The 20,533-nt window shown below is 34.8% G+C and overlaps 1 protein-coding gene across 3 annotated transcripts; it reads left to right on the top strand.

Moving 5' to 3' along the window:
• The first annotated feature begins 366 nt into the window (after positions 1-366).
• On the top strand, positions 367-20,011 carry LOC116306781 (natural resistance-associated macrophage protein 2). 3 transcript variants are annotated; one of them, XM_031716874.2, is made up of 26 exons: positions 367-454; positions 698-746; positions 3,851-3,987; positions 4,428-4,550; positions 5,199-5,246; positions 5,637-5,667; positions 5,820-5,920; positions 7,306-7,352; positions 7,780-7,850; positions 8,736-8,803; positions 9,238-9,327; positions 9,816-9,881; positions 10,240-10,309; positions 10,580-10,638; positions 11,816-11,845; positions 12,339-12,407; positions 12,828-12,863; positions 13,263-13,352; positions 13,611-13,640; positions 14,185-14,334; positions 14,717-14,790; positions 15,273-15,348; positions 15,868-15,948; positions 16,835-16,876; positions 18,072-18,182; positions 18,889-20,011. In XM_031716874.2, exons 2-26 carry the CDS (start codon positions 713-715, stop codon positions 18,901-18,903), a joined length of 1,749 nt encoding a protein of 582 aa, XP_031572734.1. In that variant the 5' UTR covers positions 367-454; positions 698-712; the 3' UTR covers positions 18,904-20,011. The 3 variants fall into 3 exon arrangements, with proteins under 3 accessions (XP_031572734.1, XP_031572735.1, XP_031572733.1); XM_031716873.2 differs by lacking the exons at positions 367-454; positions 698-746 and adding exons at positions 1,533-1,700; positions 2,556-2,675; XM_031716875.2 differs by lacking the exons at positions 367-454; positions 698-746 and adding an exon at positions 773-950.
• The last annotated feature ends 522 nt before the right edge of the window (positions 20,012-20,533 follow it).

The raw sequence follows: 20,533 nt of genomic DNA, 5'->3' as shown, positions 1-20,533 counted from the left end.
ATTGCAGTGAACTTATCTTTAGTCGTTGTTTGCACCTTCGCCAATATTCTGGTACTAAAAGTTTCAGCGTGATCTAAGAGGGTTTCAGAGTGGGCGCCTTTGAATTCTCGTCACCCCCCCTCCCCCCATTCCCTCCACTGAAAGAAAACGAAGCACTGAGTTAGGATTGCTGGTGGTCACGCTAAAGTTTACAAACATCTCCGACGGGTCATAGTTTATTTCTGAAATCAATAATAGCTGAAAAACTAATGTAATCTTCTACAGAACTCTCCTTTGAGTATAACGCGGTTGGCCGGAAGTGTAGAAATCAGTTAACCAGACACCATATAAATGCCGACCTCTACTGTCACGTGCTTATTGAACTCGTCTTCCAACAACTACTGTGAACTTCCGAATTCAACACGCTGTAGGAGACAATCTTTATAACATTTCACCAATTTTACAGCTTTTAAAGGTTCGTTATATACAGCTTATAAGATCGTAGAAAGTATTTATATGCTAAATGTTACAACACAATAAGTTTTGTTGCAGTTCTGTTTACCTGGCAGCAATTCAGTATCAAGACTTCCGGAACCACGCCACTGCTGTTGCTAAATATTAGCGTTGAGCAATCCAAAAAAATGTGTGATGCATGTTTTTGCTTTAGATTAAAACACATAAGTTTGACCTAGGATTCTGACGCTATGTTAACCTTTAGTTTTAGTAACCGCCAATGGCTAGCAACGCTGGAAACTCGTTCGAGCAAGGTATGTATGTTGCTATTATGCAATGACTACTAACCGGTTGTATGGGGACATTGTATGGGGGTATTATTATTATGACGTCTTCGTATCTTGCAAGGTCTAAAGTCCAGGCAGTTTGATTAGTTCCCTCTCGAATATAAACTACTTTATGAAAAGTCCACACTTGCCAAAAATCATTCAGAATTACCTGACCCACTATACAATTGAGTGAGTATGCAAAGTTTAAATTTATAAAGTTCATGTACGATTTGACTATGCCTTCAGAATTTTAAATTATTTTAGCCTAATAACATGGAAAATTCCGGGACAATTTAGCCCAGGATTTTAACAACATACTCTCTGCAACTCCCTGAATATTTCTTGTAGCACATTTATCGAAGACTTCGATTAGATACAGTTTGTATACAGAATCGAAGACTAAATTTTGTCTTTATTCGGCTTTCAAAATGTCTGTAATGTCGAGATAGGCCAAAACAAACAATAGTTTTCATTGTCGACTCTTTCTATTGATTTGTACCATTGGTATTATTGGTATATTACAATGCATAATGGCTTCTTCATAATCACGTATCGCAGATGCACAAAGAAACTTACTTTAGAGGGGAATGAAAAAACCCTCTGGTTGTGCAGAATTATGGATAAGGTTATGTCATGTAGGTACTTTATTCTACTCGATTTTTCTTTATTAAATCTCGCTGCTTCATTTAATAAGGTAAAAGCTGACTCAAGAATCAGATGAATTCGACTTTAGTAAAGCTTACGTAACAAATGAATTTAATGTAAGTTTTTTTTTTTAAATTGGGGATGAAAAATATCGAGAACGGATGTTCAGTTTTCATTGACCAATCAAGTAATAGCTTAGAAAATGAAACGAAGTGGTACGAGAGTCGTGATTGGATGCTTCGATATTTCGAGAAAGAACAAGATGGCGAAAGTGATCTTCTCTCGCATTCACCGGTAAGTTGTGTTCTTTTTGTTTTTGTTTGCTTTGTTTTCGCACCTGGTAAATTTATGTCGCTTAAAATTAACTTTAAGTCTCTTTTTATATATTCAAATCTTTGATTTGATATTAAATTTACACGAAGCTTTCCTTGCTAAAACTAACCTAAAACGAAATAAAACACTAATAATACCCCATTCACACCTAAGCGTGTTTAGTTAAACTATGTTTTCATCAGGAAAAAAATTGAGAAACTAGAAACCTACAATATAATGAAATTTTCTAAAATATTATCAGAGCAAGACAAACGATAGTTTCAAGCATTATTTCACCAAATATTGTGCAGTGTTCGTAGATAGTTTTCAAACCTGTTTAGTTAAACCACTTTAAAACATGTTTTAAGCCTTGGTGTGAATATAACAAAATAAAACAAAACTAATCTTGAACGAGATACTAAGCTAACTGTAGAATATTTTTAGGAGTTAAGCTTTAGCTAATAGTAATTAGCTTAAGCTTATTTTGTACCATGTGACATTTTTATTTTATGGCTTTTGGCTTTCATGTTATACAAAGATGATTTTCAATAAACTATATTTAAATATTATCCACATGATTTAACATGATTATTGATAGGATTGAAGTCACTTTGCCAGCTTTTAAAATGTGTTACATAATCAGTGCACCTTATCACATTCACTCATTGTGAATGTGTAACCATGTCAGGCCAGTAGCAAGGCCTGGATATCTGGGGGTGAGGGGTGGGGGCTAAATGTCACAATGTTATTTGGTGATGTAACTGAATGTTTGTGTTGACTTCATAAACAAGGTGTAGTGACATGTTATTTGATGTGGTATTTTTCTTTTTTACACAGGAACAGCAATGGAAAATGAAGGCATGTTCTGGAACGTGCGTACAGATGATGTGCCAAATGTCGAATACATTCCAATGAATAATTTTGAATCTTTTGATTGCTATGAAAATAATGATCAATGTATGTTATATTATTTTTCAAATTCAATTGCATTCTTCTGGTTGATAATGGCTACTGCACAATGGTTCCTCTTGTGTGACTTCAGCATTTTCATGGAAAACCCTTTTCCCTCATCTGCTTTTCCAAAATTTTGTTATTCAAAAGTTTGTACAAGAAGAAATAATTGCAATGCCATGCCTAAGAAATAGTATGATCACAGTACAGAAAATGTAGATATTAAAATTAACTTAAATATATTCAAATATTAGGCGTTCTTAGCTTTCTTAAACAAGTTTTATTCTCAGAGATATATACCCCATTCACACCTAAACGTGTTTAGTTAAACTATGTTTTCTTTAGGAAAAAATTGAGAAACAAGAAACCTACAATATAATGAAACTTTCTAAAATATTATCAGAGCAAGACAAAGGATAGTTTACATGCGTTATTTTACTAAAGATTGTGCAGTTTTTAGTTAAACCACTTTAAAACATGTTTAAGCCTTGATGTTAATTGGGTAATAGTTTTTGTTATCATTTATTGTAAGTTGCTTAATTCTTTAGGGGAACAAATGTAAATATAGTTTAAGTATATATATACACACTGTTCTCATAATGGTTGACGAGCGCACGAAAACAAGGTCACCCAGTCCTCTTGCAAAGCTGAGCAAACTGGCTACTTATTCAAAATAAAGGTGGATAGTGAGAATTCAGGTCTCAACAAGAGAGGTCAATTTCTATACTTTTTGACTAATGAATTTCATGTGCTTTTGTATCTTTTATTGTGAACTATGATTGGGTGTCACCTTGCCGCCTTGCACTTGTCAGCCATTTTGAGAATGGTGTATATTTCTTAGACTCAAGGTTTTCAGAGACCTTTGATTGATGGCTACTACTGAAGTTATTGAACAATACTTTATAGCTCTAGAATAAGGGCTGGTCAATCAGAAGTGACATATATATAATAATATTTATCTAAGGTTAGAGACTTTGAGGCAAAAATATTGTAAGCAATGCCTAATGATTCACACCTGATGAATCCTATTTAACCCATGAAACAAAAGCAAATCATCAATGTATGATAGCCAAATGAAAGTTTTAAAAACTGTTGAATTAGTTTATAGTATTGTCTTGTTCTTTTAAAATAAAATCACTTGAAAAAACCAAAATAATTAATACATAATACTTCATTTGCAGATGGTTCTTTAAAGCTAAGTGGAGAAATGAATGACATCAGTAGTGCTGAAGAGGAAACACCTCCTGTTCCACAAACAAGCACACCTACTACATATCTGGATGAAAAAATTGAAATACCAAGAGATGAAAGAGATGATGTGAGTTATTATTTTTGTTATTTTAGCTTATTTTGGGACTTTCTTTTCAACACAGTAGGGATTCCTTTAGGATACATTCTCCCATTTTCTTAGTCATTAAGTTTAACTTTAAGTTTAAGGCTTTTGGCAGTTACGGTGTTCCATAGTTTTAGGGGATAAAATAGACACCATCTTTAAATAATGTTTTCCTCAACCTCGGAATTGCTAATAGGTACCTGTATTATCGAGTTTGTGCTTTATTTCTTGTGCTAGATAATGACCAACATTTGATAGCTTGTATTTAGATGGAATAGCAACTATCAGCCATTTGTCAACCATGCATCACTATTGAATGACAAATGAATGTTATTGTTTGATGCCTTGATTGTTTAATTAATCGAACATTTAAAATATTCCTATGTAAATTCACTGATAAATACAAAATTATTCTTTTATATCAGTATTCGTTTAGTTTTTATCGTCTATGGGCATTTACTGGTCCTGGCTTTCTGATGAGCATCGCCTACCTGGATCCTGGTAACATTGAGTCTGATCTACAATCAGGAGCAATTGCTAAATATAGGGTATTTACATTTGCTTATCATTAAACATGGCAAATATTGTATTTTAAGCAAAGTTAAAATTGAGTCCTGTTGCTCAGCAGTTCAGTTTGCTGTTGCAGGGTGCACCCCTCCTTTCTGCAAAGCCTGAACAAGTGGCTATGCTTCATGATGGATCAATGTGATCCATAATTGTTGCTTACGTTTGACTGACAATAATGATTTTAGAGTGACTTTCATAAGCCTGTGAATAATAAATGTTAATTGTAATAATCATTTAATACAAACTAGTACGAGTTAATACTCATAAATCACAGTCAATAAACTTTCACTGTATATTGATAGTCTTGCTAATACACCTACTTGCAAGAAGGCTGTCATACAAGAATAGAACATTAGTAATTTAGTGAGAAAGGAATACATTAAAAGACAAAAGAAAAGGTTCAGCTTCAGTGATCTTCTTTTGTTTTTTAATATAATTCCTATCCCACTAAATCACTAAATTCTATTCTTGTATGACAACGTTCTTGCAAGTAGGTGTAACCACTATTACACATTATTATGCATTAATAAAAGTAATAGCTAAATTTTGTTTCACTGGTTTATGAAAATCACTCTAATATGCAAACATTCACTGTATTATTAACCTATCTGTGTTTTCTTTGTATGTAGCTTCTATGGATCTTAATGTTGGCAACCATCATGGGTCTTTTGATGCAGGTATGGTAATCAGCCGTGTTCCAAAAATCACAACTACTAAAGATGTATGACTAAGCAAGCATGTTCCCTTAGTATAATAGAGAATAAAAAAACTCTGCATCAGTGTGGGACATCCAGGATTTTAAAAAGAGGATTCCAAGACGGGGGGAGGGGGGGAGGAGGTCTAAAAGGAGGGTTCCTATTTTGTTCTTCTGAGCACAAAAAACATGATAGACTTTTCAAGATCTCAAAAAAGTGGGGATCCATAGAACCTAGAACTCCCGGCACTGTGCATGAACGTTTGGAAAAAGTTCTCAAGCTTTGATCATGTTTATAACAGGCTAAACAAAGTAAAGGTTTCCTGTTTGTTGACCTAAAGGAAATTCTGATTTGCATTTTTTATTTCTACAGAGACTTTCACTGCGTCTTGGAACAGTAACAGGTAAGTTTTATATAACTTCCAGTGCTAATATTGCTTTTATTGACTATGTTTCCTGTAGGAGGCAGGTAGATATTTATTTCTAGCCAGGAATCTAGCGTTGATGGCTATTTTCTTAAAGCTTTAATTTGCTTTCTTTTAATGGGTGATACTAGGTCGTCATTTGGCTGAAGTGTGTAATGAAAGATATCCTCGCATTCCACGAATCATACTGTGGGTCATGGTGGAGATTGCTATTATTGGTAGTGATATGCAGGTATGTAATGGCTCTTAAAAGAATTCTCTGATTTAACTTGGACTTTGAATTGTTAAATAGTTATTCCTACAGCCCAAATGGTCTACGAACTGTCAATAGCCCATGAGTTATAGATTATTTGAGTGAGAGGTCTAATTGTTTTAGTATAAACCTACCAACTTATTGTCAAGTAAATGGTTAAGAGTTGTTATATAATATTATTATTAGACTAGAACTTGGACTTTGAATTGTTAAATAGTTATTCCTACAGCCCAAATGGTCTACGAACTGTCAATAGCCCATGAGTTATAGATTATTTGAGTGAGAGGTCTAATTGTTTTAGTATAAACCTACCAACTTATTGTCAAGTAAATGGTTAAGAGTTGTTATATAATATTATTATTAGACTAGAACCTGCCTAGGAACAGCCACTTCCAGTTGTCACATACGGGACTTTATCTGTGATGTCAGACACGTTTGCTTTGAGGACTTTTAGGGACAGTTTGTTGTTCTTGTAAAACCTATTCTTAATGAGACATAAGACATAACACAAGTGATTTTGAAATTTGGCTGAAATAATTTTTTTTGCATTGTTTTGGTTTTCAAAACCTGTACTTTTCACTTTTGGTCTATCAATAATAGACTACTAGTAGCTCAGCCAATTAGTGTGCAGGATAGTAGGTTTATACTAAAGTTTATCATACCAAAGTTTTAATGAAGGAATAAAATAAATTGAATGAACGTAAGGATTTAATGAACATCAGAATTTTATAAACAAATTCATGAATTAGTAATAAATGGAATGATTGAATGAATGGAATTAATGGAAGGAAAAATGATTGAATGGGATGAATGAATGGAATTAATGAGATTAATTAATTAATTAAATAAATGATATGAATAAATAATGAATAAATGGAAGGAAGGAAGTAAAAAATGAATAAAATTATTGAAATATATAAACGAATGGAATGAATAAATGGCCTTTTTGAGGTTGTTATTGACAGGGTTCATGCTACTTCTTAAACTCCTTGAAAACTCCTTGAATTTAATTCACATTTTCAAGGGCACTCGAAAAGCTCTTGAATTTTATGATTTTAGCAAAACTCCTTGAATTTTTGCTTCGAATATTACTTGCATTGTTCTGCAATAGATCTAGTCAGAAAGATTGGAAAATCTGAAAGTCGGCCATGTGCAACCATCGTGTAAAACCTTGTCATAGTAGGCTGAACATACTCCTTGAAAATTCATTTTTGGGTCCTTGTATAGTTCTTGAATAGTCCTTGAATTTTAAGTGGTTACCTCGGCATGAACCCTGTATTAATGACACCTATATAATTGAGATTAAAAGGGCAAATCAATATTCAGTAAAAATTCTGTTCAACAATTTTTGTTTTTGTTTTTAGGAAGTAATTGGAACAGCTATTGCCTTCAACCTGCTGTCAGATGGAAAGTAATACCAAAGTTTTGTTATTTTATAATATTTAATATCATATGCAAATGGAATTTCACTTAAATAAATATAGATATTCCATCTAATGCATTCATCAGGGGTGTAGCGAGGTCACAAGAATTATAAGAGGGATGGGGGGGGGGGGGGGGCAGAATAAAACAACAACAACAAACAAACAATCAAAGAGAAACAAACATTTTTATTCATTTAATCGTTTGAAGAAAATTCATTCTAATTTCTAATATTTTACCTTTTTTTCATATTTCAATAATTAATTACCAAAACTTTTGGAGGGCATGTGTTTGGGCCACTCGCTATGCCACTGGCATTCATTACAACTGAAAGTTGACTACAAAGAACTTGTCTGTCAAAGTCACAAAATATTTGTCCCATAATCTAAAATTATCTATTGTTTTTTATTCTGAAGAATTCCCTTGTACGCTGGTGTCCTGATCACCATAACAGACACATTTATCTTTCTGTTTCTTGATAAATATGGTAAGAAAATAATAATTATATGTTAGCATTTGTATAAGATGTTACTACTTCAAAGTTTGCCCACCCATCTATCCATTCCTCCTCCTGGGCAGATTTAGGGCTTAGGGCCTAGAGCAGTGTTACCAGCTCTTTTAGTTTGCTATTCTTTTATTTTTCACCTTTTCCCCCCACAATATCCCAGGATCATAGGAAATAGCATTTCTGGAAACCATTTATTAAAAATGTCCTTGGGAGTTTGCCCCAAGACTATATGTCTGGTTTCGTTTTGCATAGTCAGCAGTGAGTCTTATCTAAAGCCCAATATTTTTTTACCCTTCCTTTCTCAGATTCCTGGATCTGTCTCTGTATTTAAGCCCGTTTCACATGACTTTTTCTCAATGCACTTTACATTTATAGCCAGTGAAGGACTTTATGGGCTGCATATTAAGGTGCTATTAGCAGTCATGGAGCTTACAATCATGAGTGAATTGTATTATGCCTCCAAATTGGGATAGGTTGTTGGACCGGGAGATAATCCCCTACTCTTATATGAATAATTCAACAGGTTCTTTTATGTCCCCCATTTTACTGTAGGTTAGGAAGGGTTGGGAGAAAGGGTCTATGATTTAAAGTTCTTAAAAGAGGAGACTTGAAGGTCTAACCATTTGCAGATGTAATTACAAAGGCAGCATCTTCTCCTCAGTTACCTTAAGACCTTGAGTGTTGGTTCGACACAGGCTTGAACCATGACCTCATACACAACAGCCCAACGCTCTTACCAACTGAGCTAAGTGGGCTGTGGTTGCTTCCCTACTCTGTCTTTATATCTATCCCTCCACTCACCCATCCATTCATTCATCCACCTATGCATCATCACTTAATATTATAATTGTTGTATTTTTAAAGGTCTGCGAAAGCTAGAATTATTTTTTGGGATCCTCATAACGACTATGGCTGTCTCATTTGGCTATGAGGTATAACCTAAAAAACCACACAAGCTTTAATTATTTTTTTTTGTTGTTGAAAATATCTGCAAATACTATGAAGTTAACAGTACAATTATTATGCTTTTAATATCCTAGTTACGCCTTGCAAAAAAGATCTGCATTTTGTTTTGCATGTAACTTGGCTGCCATAGAAAAATTCAAAAATTTGGCTCTAACAATTTTTGATTTCCAATCAGACTGATTTCCTAATTTCCCAATCAGTCCGTACCTTTCATATTTTTGACTGGCAGCAGTGAAAAACCTAATTTCAGTGTGCAACTCGGAGACATCAAGGACAGATGCAGCCAAAATTTTAGGGGGGGCTTCAACCCCCCTTTGCCCTCCCTTGGATCCACCCTTGGACACAAAGTTTGCATGTTATGAAAATGGCAGTAAAAGACAGTTTCCATTGTTGCCCACAGTATATTGTTGTACTACCAGAACAGGGAGAAGTTGTCAAAGGACTCTTTATACCATATTGTAAAGACTGCGACCACAAGGCCATATTACAGGTGAACAGTTTATTTGTAGATATTATGTTAATGCACATGCTAAAAAAACATTTTTATGCAACATCAAATGTCAAAGTTTCAGATGTCAAAGCTAAACGTTTTTCCCACTTGAGGAATTCACATGATATTCTCTTGAGAATATTGTTCTTTTATGATGAACATGTTATATTTACACATGACAGAATTAACTTCTAAGAGTGGTCTGAAATGTGAACAACAAACAACGAAGCTAAAGAAGTCTATTGCTTCACTCACTCCACTTGTGTGACAACCCTAAAGATGTCTTCACAGGTCACTATGTATGATGTCGTTTGAATCAAATGCACTTTGTTGAACTCAGAAGAGCTCTTTGTGTTTAGTTTGTTAAAGGATAGGTTCTTCATGTTGCACAAGCTGAAGTTGCATCAACAAATTTCTATACAAATAAATTATAGTTTAATTAATGGATTAATTGTAACAATCTAATTTTAAAATACATTCTGTTATAGGCTGTGGGAATTGTTGGTGCTGTTATTATGCCACATAATATGTACCTACATTCAGCACTTGTTAAGGTATGACATTCAAAGAAAACAATACTTGAAGTAATGCCAGCTTTATTTTGATGATAGATTGTATCTAATGTGATAATGCCATCAACCTACTAATATTTTACTACCAACCTTACTGACACCTTATCAATCACCTACACTTTTATTGTACACAAACAACCTATCAACCTGTGATGACACACTGACATTTTATGAATAAGCACTTATATACTTACTTACACCTTCGGAAGAGCCTAATATAAACTAAAAAATGCCGACACCCTTACAGGGAGTGGTGGTCGTAAAATACGAGTTTTTGTTTGGTACTAGTAAAATGACTATCATGTAAATGATCTAATTGTTATCCTAAAACTTTTCATAGTCAAGAGAGGTAGACAGGACAAAGGAACTTGCTGTTAAAGAAGCAAATAAGTATTATTTCATAGAATCAGGTGAGGCATCTTTTAATGAATTCAGTTGTTTCTTCTGCCTCATTCTCTTACTCTGGCAGCATTTATATGCACTTCCTGGGGTAGTCTTGACGTACTGTTGGACATCATAGAGTTGAACCTAAAGGGAATTCCTCCAGTGGTCTCTGGTCCTAATTTCATGAACAAGTGAATGGATGGACAGACGGACGGATGGACGGACGGACGGACGGATGGATGGATGGATGAATTCAAAGATCTTCTAAAACCTTTTGGTTTTGTTTTGATCCACAGCCATTGCTTTATTTGTTTCATTCCTAATAAATGTCTTTGTGGTAGCAGTATTTGCCGAGGTATGTTGGCACTTCAAATATGATGTGTACTCTGGTGTGTATATACATGTGTACAGCTGTTTCAAAAAAGGTTGAAGGGGTGAATGATTGCCAAATGGTGATTGGTGATTGGCGATTGGTGATTGCATTATCGAAAGGCACAGCGGACATGCATCTAAACACAAATAATCCAGGTGTTTTAAATGGTTTTGTCGACTACTCACAACTGTCTGTGTTATTGACAAGAATGATAAGAAAAGACAAGTCATTCTAGCTATTCTTGCATCTTGAAATGATCTATCTCCTATCACTTATCACCTATCGCTTATTACTTATCGCCATTCACCCCTTCAACCTTTTTTGAAATAGCTGTATATAGAGAATAGGCCATACTGGATATCTTAAAAAAATTGATTGCAAGTGTTTAGATGTTGGGCACTTCATGTATGGTACAAACACATAAATTACCAAATGCATTGATTGGAAGGAATAAAATAACGTATCATATTCCTACCTTTTGGCAATAATAAGAGGATTTTGGTAGAAATTCTAGTCAGTTCATTACTCATCAATGCTATTATAATGCACTATATCTATTAATCCTTTTGGGGTTTAATGCAATTATGAACGTTTTATTCTGGAGCTTGAGAGTCTTGGTATGTGTCATGCTAGAGTTTTAGTATCTCAAACAAGTGCTATTCCAAAATCATCGATGGGTTTAAAACATAGAACCTAGAACTGAAGTTGAGACCGAAAGGTATTCTGTGAAATGACCTAATTATCCCCTGATGTATTCATTTGAGGTACACAGTCGATAAGATATGTGTTAAATGTGTTAAAAGCTTCCATGCTTTCTGTCAGTGCAGCAATTAACAAATATTCCATGAGATGTATCAAAAGATACATTTAATTAATTAACTTACTTCAGATGTACCTTTTCAGTCTTGGCGTCTATGGTCTATGTTTTAAACCCGACAAAGATTTTGCAATTGAGTGTAAAGTAGAATGTGCTGTAACTTTTAAATGGCTTGCCTTTTGCTTTGATTGACTTCTGCACTACATGGTAAGAGTCATGCAATTACATGCAATGACTACAGATTTGCCATCTCATTTCCCACTCATACAAAACCATTCTAATAAAGGAACATGTATCATGGCAGTGAGTATGACATTAATGACCTTATGTTGTTTTGCACAGGCTTTTTATGACAAGAAATACATTGATGTGGTAAGTTATTACTAAACTTAGGTATCCTTTCTTTTTAATACTGTGTTCCAAGCTATCGGCCATTTATCTATTAACCCATAAAAAAGGAACTCTTAGCTTACATGGTGCCCCCTTGCTTTTTTTTGTCGTTGCTTACACTAGAATAATGGCCATTCATCTTTAAGGGAAAGAACAATAAACAAAGCACCAAATTTACTATTTATATATAGGCCTATTTCAACAACAAAAAATTTGGCCATGCAAGATTTGAATTGCGCAATCTGGAATTTTCGCGTTTTCATGTTTTCTGGCTAAAATACAAAAAATTACATTTCTAACTGAAAGGTCATGCCTCATAAATCCAATCTAAAAGCTGTAAATATTTTACCATTTGCAGCATGCTTTAACTTGGCCTCAGATTTCAGATTTCCGAGCCAACAACGTTTTTTGAAATGGATGTATAAAATAGCAACTTCAATAATTTGAATTCCTTTGAATTGTTCTCTATTTTTAGGCAAAAATGTGTAAGCACCATGGAATTTCACAGGCAGATATTTTCAATGCTACATTACATGGTCATGGGGTAGGTTCTGATTAATTATTATTTAAAAAATCCAGTAGACTTGATCACTGCTTTAACATTTCACACCATGTGTCATTCCCTTCAGGATATGCATGATTCTTTGTTTGATAACATGCACATCAGTATCTATATATCACTTAGTTATGGCCAAACAAAAGGAAAAAATAATGCTCAAGGGAATTGGGAAAAAGAAGAATGAGATTTGTCCCACATTGTGAAAACCATCCTTCCTTTAACTTTTGTCAATACCCTGAAACAACCTCAGGATTGTTCAAAGTCAGGACATTGCTAATGAACAGATTGATTGGAATTTAGCTAGGTATTTTGTAGAGGGAAGAAATCTGGAGAACCTGGAGAAAAACCAAATCAAAGAAGAGCAGAACAAACTCTACTAATATGTGATGGCTTTTTTCCTTTCAGTGGAATGATACAATAGAAGGAGATTTATACAAGGGGGTGAGTTTTTTCAACACACAAGTTGGGCAAAACACTGGAGAAATTTAAAGTAACAAGTTATGGGGATTTTGATTTTACAGCAGCATTACCTTTGAGGGCTAGTTAATCTGCTTATTATATCCAGGTTGCTACCAGTAAATGGTATTCCTAGTATTGCATGGCATGATTGAATGGCATGTTTTCAGTAGAAAAAAAAACATTCATGATTAGACAGGTTAGGAAGAAGAAAAAGTAGGGGAGGGAGGGAGAGAGGGAGGGGGCGGTTTTTGGCTCCTATTGAAGGCTTGGAGAACTGAAGATATTTAATTAAGCGTAGAAAAGGTTGTACAGGCAAGAGGTGGGCACTCTCACATCTACACAACACACTTGTATCTAATTTGTATGTGTTTACCTTTGCAGGGAGTTTTTCTTGGTTGTATGTTTGGTGTAGCAGCTCTTTATGTTTGGAGTGTAGGCATACTTGCTGCTGGTCAAAGTTCTACAATGACAGTAAGGCAAACCCCAGATGTTTCTAAATATTACTATAACAATAAACAGTGATCCCACAGATACACAGTTTTTGTTGTAACCTCCCAACCCAAACGTCTCCAGGAGGGTTTTTATTAAAAGTTTAATGAGAAATTCTACAGCTTCAACTACCATCTGATGATCTACTATTATTTCAAAACTAAATGAAAACCCTGTCATGACTGCTTCATGATTCCTTCATAGTCCCTGCTTTATTGTTCTCTGTTTTATTTCTTATAGGGCACATATTCTGGACAATTTGTTATGGAGGTACGATAATCATTGATTGTACTGTGGATTCCTGTTGTTGGGTTCTGTACTCAGTCTTGACTCCCTTACATGAGGAGAATCACTACTTCTCTTCTTCCTGGTTGATATCAGTTACAATATCAGCTAGTTTTTGAAATTTTATGTTTCTATATAAATGTCTATTCAAATATCTAATGCCTGAACCCAAAATCTTTAATTGGTTTAACTTTATGGGCTGCCTTATATACAGCCTTTTCAAAAACAATTTTGGTGAAAGTTTCGTTGCATGCTGTGTGTTTTATTTTGCTTACTAAGCTTGTAACTTTATTTATTATATTCATATGTAAGTAATGTAGTAATGTCAGCACAGAAGAAATTATGCCAGAAAGATGTACAGACAAAGTTTATTAAAAAGTCATATTGTTGTGACCTCCTGATTTATTCACACCACCTGTAGTGCAGTTCAGGTTTAGTATGCAACATGAAACATGCAACCAAACCTTCAGCAAACTTTTTTAGAATAGCTGTATTAATATTATATGTATTATATGTTATCTAACCACAGGGATTTCTGAATATCTCATGGGCACGATGGAAGAGAGTGCTGTTCACTCGTAGTATAGCCATAGCACCAACTCTTGCTGTTGCCTTTTTTGAAGGGGTTGATGACTTGACGGGAATGAATGACTTTCTTAATGTACTACAGAGTTTACAGGTATTGAAAAAACGCTATTTGTATTAGTCAATAGCATGGTAGTAATGAAGGGGTTTTAACACCAGCCATGTTAAGACAGGAAAAATACATTGTTGCAAAATGAATGAGAAAGTCGTTGAACTAATCACGGTGTTCAAAATTACTGCTTGTCAAAATGCTTGTACATAAAATCGTTACAATTATGGCACGGCACGGCACGTCTTTCCCGCGTGTTTTTTGCAGTCATCCAAATCTCAAGATTTTATTGATAATTCTCCACATTGAAGGCACACCCCACCACTTACCTGCAAAGAAAAAAGGTGCTTTACTTTCATACTTAATTTTTTTAATGAAGTGTAATTTTTTATCTGTGGACTAAAACTTTTTCTTGTTTTATCATAAGTTACCGTTTGCTCTCATCCCTGTCCTTCATTTTACAAGTGACCCTGAATTAATGAAGTCCTTTGTGAATGGAATGTAAGTATCTACAAGGCACTCTCGGCAATGTATGGTTATTATTGGGGATTGGGGGAATAGAGAGGAAGCATGGAAAATGTTAGCAAATTCTGACACCTTTTTGCTAAGCTGATCTCTTTTGTGGGAGGTGGTGGGTTTAAACAAAGAATTTCAAAATTTTATTTTCTTTATACACCTACTTGCAAGAAGGTTGTCATACAAGAATAGAACATTAGTAATTTAGTGAGAAAGGAATACATTAAAAGACAAAAGAAAAAGTTCAGCTTCAGTGATCTTCTTTTGTTTTTTAATATAATTCCTATCCCACTTAATCACTGTTCTATTTTTGTATGACAACGTTCTTGCAAGTAGGTGTATATAAAATGTTTCTAATAGAAGGTTGGTGAAGGACTTGAGTTTTATTACTGTTACAAAATCCCTTGGTTTCGTTTGTAAATTTTTAATTCATTTGCATTGAATTCCTTTATATATTTCTGTTTCAGTAAAATGAAAGTAGTTGCTTGGGGATTATCTATCCTAGTCATAGGAATTAATACATATTTTGTAGTATCTTATGTGGTAAGTGAAACTAGTATCTTACAGTACTTAGTTGAACATCTCCTGAAAAATCTGAAAAAGTTGCAGAGTAACTCTCTTCAGGTTCTGTGATAGGGTGTTATCAGAAACTGGTGGACTCAGTGTTTTACAGCTACAATGAGAAGAAGAGATGAATGTTTTTCTACTACATCACCCACATTGCTGTACTATTTCACCATTTTCCTATCATTGCTATTTAACTAAATGCGAAAAGTTGTGGAATTCAAAGTCAAAAGAAGACTGGCAATGAGTTCAAGCTTATGTTGCATTGTAGGGCTGAATAGAGGTGCCAGCGATTAAAAAATCCCTTTGCCCTCGGAAATTGAATTGTAACGATTGTATTGTTGTTCCAACCATCCAACATGGCTGCTGGTGGTCATGCTGCATTCTTGTAATTATTCCCAAAGGCTTGAAAGAAAAAGGATAAGCTACACTTGACTCTCATGTTTTCTGTAAAAATTATAATCTCTAACAATTCATATCAATGTCTTATTTCTGTAGGGGCAGTTACCTCACAATGCTGGTCTGTATTTTTTCATCGCTTTGATACTTCTGTTTTATTTCGCATTTGTGCTATACTTGGTAAGCAGCCATCTTCTCATAATACACCAGTCATGAATTCCATGCATAGCTCTGTTTTTTAAGACCAGAGACTCATTTGCACAGGCTTAGCATCGTTCATTAGTCAGCTATTCACAGATACCATTAAAAGTCTGTGGGATTTCAAAACATTGGTATTATTTAACTCGCACATTCTTTACATTGCACTTGACTTGCAAGTGATTTGCTTAGCCTGTGCAGATGAGTCTTTAGTCATAAAATATAATGGAATCTACCAAATGTGAAAAGGGACTATTTACTTCTCTGTTTCTAAATTCATGTACGATGAATAAATGGGTCCTATGCATAGGCCAGCCTAAGTGAGTGAGTTAGATAAACAAGATGCATCTGGTCTAGTTTGGGGACAAACAGTAACATATAAGAGATGATAAACAAAAGTTGTTTTATACCAAAACTATATCATAATGCACCATGCTCGCTGTTTCAGAAAAAATCTATGATAGCGTCATTTTGCTACCACTGCAAGAATGCTTCGCAAATGGTTGTGGTTCAAATATTTATCACTTCTTAAAAATAGTATATGACAGTTGACTTTTATTAACTGAATAACAGAAGGTGTGAAAAAATAGTATGTATGTATGATGCTATGACATTGTATCAGGAGTACTTATAAGTACAAAGGAGATGCGCCTTTCTTTTGATTGGCATTTCTTCTTATCCCAATAGGCATATCTTGCTTTGATAATGCACCAGGAGTACTTATAAGTACAAGCGAAATGCGCCTTTCTTTTGATTGACACTTCTTATCCCAATAGGCATATCTTGCTATGACATTGTACCAGGAGTACTTATGAGTACAAACAAAATGCGCCTTTCTTTTGATTGACACTTCTTCTTATCCCAATAGGCATATCTTGCTCTTGGCTTTACATTCTTGGATTTTATACCAGTAAGTATACCCCCCTTCCCACCGATGACAAGTTCGTTATTTGTGTTGGTTTTACCAGAATTCAAGAATTCATGTAAGATGTTTGCAATACTAAAGGAACGTTCATAATTTATGTGGTGGAGAACTATAGAATTGGAGATTTTACATTTTAAAATAAGGTTTTTGGGGGTTGTTCCCCACTCAAACATGACATATTTTCATGCAGTGCCCCCCCCCCCCCCCCCCTCAAACTTCAGACTTAGAAGTAGAAACTAAATATCATTAAATATCAAGAATATTTTCCATGCCCTCCCAAAAATTGTTACCAGAGAAAATGGCTCTCCCCCTCTACAAATCCCATAGCCCTTCACCCCTAAATGATGAATTCTACCCAGTAGGTTTTGGCTTTTTCATCTAGCTTGACACTGTCCCGATTGCCGAAGTTTGTTGCACAGTAATTTAACAAATAGACATCAGTTTTTTATGTGTCTGTCCTCTTATTGACGATAAATTGCGTCATCACATTGTCAAAGTAGTGTGGATTCACGAGGCGTAGCCGAGTGGATCCAGGCCCGTAGCTAGGGGGGGTGCAGGGGGTGCGTTCGCACCCCCCCCCCCCCCCCCCCCACGCGAGCTAAAGGTCCGCTTTTTAAGCAAGTGAGATTTTGGCTGGTATGATATTTTCACGTAAAACTAAGTAAAAAAAATCAATTTTACTTTAATAATTTATCTATACCTATGCGTCCTATGGGACTTTTAAAAAATAAAGTATATGGTTGGTCCACTTTTTGTAAATTAGCACCCCCCCAACAAAAATCCTAGCTACGGGCCTGGGATCCGCATACTACTTTGACAATGTGATGACGAAATTTATCGTCAATAAGAGGACAGATACATAAAAAACTGATGTCTATTTTTTTTTTTACAATAACAAAAACGATAAAAACTTTTTTAGCGATCAAAACAACCAACGGAAAGAGCGCGCGCTTGTTGACGTCAGCTTTATCTGTCTGTCCTCTTATTGATGATAAAAAATAACCAATCAGCGCGCGAGAAATTTCTAAGTTATTGTAAAATTGTGATTTCATCATTTTATGGCAACAACACAATTTTCAGCATTAAGTGATGACTTTTGCAAAGAATTCGTCACTAAAACTCTGATTTTTAGCTAAGCAACATGCATGATGTGTAGCATTTTGCTTCTTGATTATTTTAGTGCTTGCGACGACCAGAAAAGAACTATGAATTGTATGAAGACCGCTCCACAACCGCTAGTCCTTTCTCTGACACAGAAGGCATAATTCAAGAGGATGACTGCATAAATGATGTAAATAGTTTAGTGATTCTTGACTTTTTTCTGTTTGTGTTATGCTGTGATGTGACGTGACGTCATTTGATATGATGTAATGACGTCATAGACCAAATTAGCTTGTACGTAATGTTTTCACATTTCAAACCACGTGTTATTTCCTACAGTATCATGTCTTTGTTTAACTTGCATATGAAAAGAAACATGAATACGAACACTACAATAAAGAATCTTTCAAGATGGTCTGAAATGGGAAAAACTTTACGCCCTTTAAGCTAATTTGGTCTATTAAGTAATGCTCCTAATAAGAACGATAGCGCTTTCTATTGTTCTGCGGCATATCGCTTGCCCCACATCAGAATTTTGAGATTTTCTACTGGGGATGTATCAACCTATGGAGAGATGTTTGTGAAAAAATATGAACTAAAAGTCGCAGCTTCTTAAGACGTTTACTTTTGAGTTTGAGGTTTTCAACCAATCACAACACCCAAAAACAATAGAAAGAAAAAGCCTCAAATTTGTCATTTTCCCCACATAGAATTTCTGTCGTATTGAAGCACAGAAGATTTATCACTAAAAGGGAGTTAAATATTAGTAGTTAAATATCACAAAAAATATACTTCTCCATTTTTCGTGTTTCGACCAATAAGAAGATTGGTTTAAACAATACTACAATTATCACCTTTCTACATTAACAATTATTTTTACTTGGTTCTTTTTTCAGGATGAAAAATCATAAAAACACAAACATGCAGAACTCCACTGAGAGCCACTATTTCTGGATTCAGTTAACTTCACATTGCGCTTGATAGGAACGTACACCAAGTTTTGTAATAAAAGATCATGTCTGATAATAGAGTACTCGAACTTAATTAATGAAACAGATTTGAATGCGAATAGTTTATAGTAGTTGGTACTAACGAGGATTGATGAAAAAAAAGAAAACAAACAATGTACGTGGGCCTTACTCACGTGGCAGCCATGATGACTAGAACAATAGATTTTACGTGCGTAGCCTCGCATTCAAGTGCTTGAGAATAGATTTATGTGGGTGAAACAAAAGATTTTATTCTCATCATGCACAGGCAACCCAAGCTCACTACATTTATAAGAGTATGTATGGGGATTTAGAATATGCCGTATTTTATTTGGAAACACGCGCATTGCGCTATTTCGTACTTTACTTTTGTTTTGCTTTGAGTGTTTTAAATAGGTTAAGTTCAACTAACCTCTATTATTCGGGTATTTCACGGTCTAAGTAAATACTCTTATTTATCATATAATTATCCATTAAATACCTATATTTCTCCTTTTCGAAAAACTGATATTTTCACATGTGAAAATATCGTTACCTTCCGTATTTAAGCTATTAGTTAGTTATAATAATAAAAAGCTTATTAAGTTGATTTTATGGATAAATATATAATAAACAGAATATTACATGGGCGCGCGGAGATACGAAATTTATCTTCGAGTGTTGGAAAGATCTCTCACGAGTGAGATCTTTTCAACACGAGAAGATAAATTTCGTATCTCCGCGCGCCCATGTAATATCCTCTATTTCTCTTATTTAAATCATGATTATTTTTCAAGTACGTTTACATGAATATATGAGAATTCGGATGTCAAATAATTAAAAACCAAAGATTTGAATATATAGATTTATATCAACAAATATCATTTAGTAGTTATTCTAAAAATTTGCTGACTTTGAATTGAATTATATAACCAGCAAATTTCCACTTCAGACTAACTCCGTTACGTGTAAACGAATGCCCGTTTTATAGAGTTGTAATAACAAAAAAATGAAAATGAATGAAATCTTAATAAAGAGTTAATTTTTGTAAGAGTTTTGTTTATTTAGTCTCACCAAGAGACCATGATGGCCTCTTAGTCTAAGTTGCCAGCAGATAACCCAGCCCTTTGCAAAGAAAGAACAAAAAAAGAACGAAGGAAGAAAGGGAAAGCCCATAAAATGAATAGACGCAGCCGTGCGTCATTAGATTCGGTCCCAGATTCTCACGGCCCTCCACGGAAACAAATGACGGCTGCGAAGGAGTGACTACTTTTTTGGGAGTTCCATTTTGAGAGAACAAATGAATAAATATCTATGAAAAAAAGAATTTAAAAAAGCAAGCGAATGTAAATGATAAAGTAAAGCAGCAGTAAGGCGGACTCGCGATCGATGCCGTATATTCACGGGTTTAACCCGCGGAATTCCGAACGCGGGTACAGCAGATTTACGGGATTTCCCGCGGTGTGTCCTTACTGCTGCTGTATTTGGGAATCGCAAACGGAGGTTAAAATATCCTTTATATATAGATGGATACCATCAAAAGCATTAGAAATAAAACTGTGCGCCGACTGCG

This window comes from Actinia tenebrosa, unplaced genomic scaffold (genome assembly GCF_029948245.1).
Source record: "Actinia tenebrosa isolate PJP-AT-01 unplaced genomic scaffold, QUT_ActTen_1.0 PGA_scaffold4__44_contigs__length_22323623, whole genome shotgun sequence".
NCBI classification, from domain to species: Eukaryota; Metazoa; Cnidaria; class Anthozoa; order Actiniaria; family Actiniidae; genus Actinia; species Actinia tenebrosa.
This window is presented reverse-complemented; position numbering and strand designations above follow the sequence as displayed.

What these genes read in the sequence shown, in the direction of transcription:
- LOC116306781 (XM_031716873.2), top strand. Translation starts at nt 2,564, where the DNA reads ATGGAAAATGAAGGCATGTTCTGGAACGTGCGTACAGATGATGTGCCA. An exon ending in GAGCAATTGCTAAATATAGG is followed by an intron (nt 4,551 to 5,198) that starts GTATTTACATTT and finishes CTTTGTATGTAG; the next exon opens with CTTCTATGGATCTTAATGTT. An exon ending in ATGTACTACAGAGTTTACAG is followed by an intron (nt 14,335 to 14,716) that starts GTATTGAAAAAA and finishes TTTTATCATAAG; the next exon opens with TTACCGTTTGCTCTCATCCC.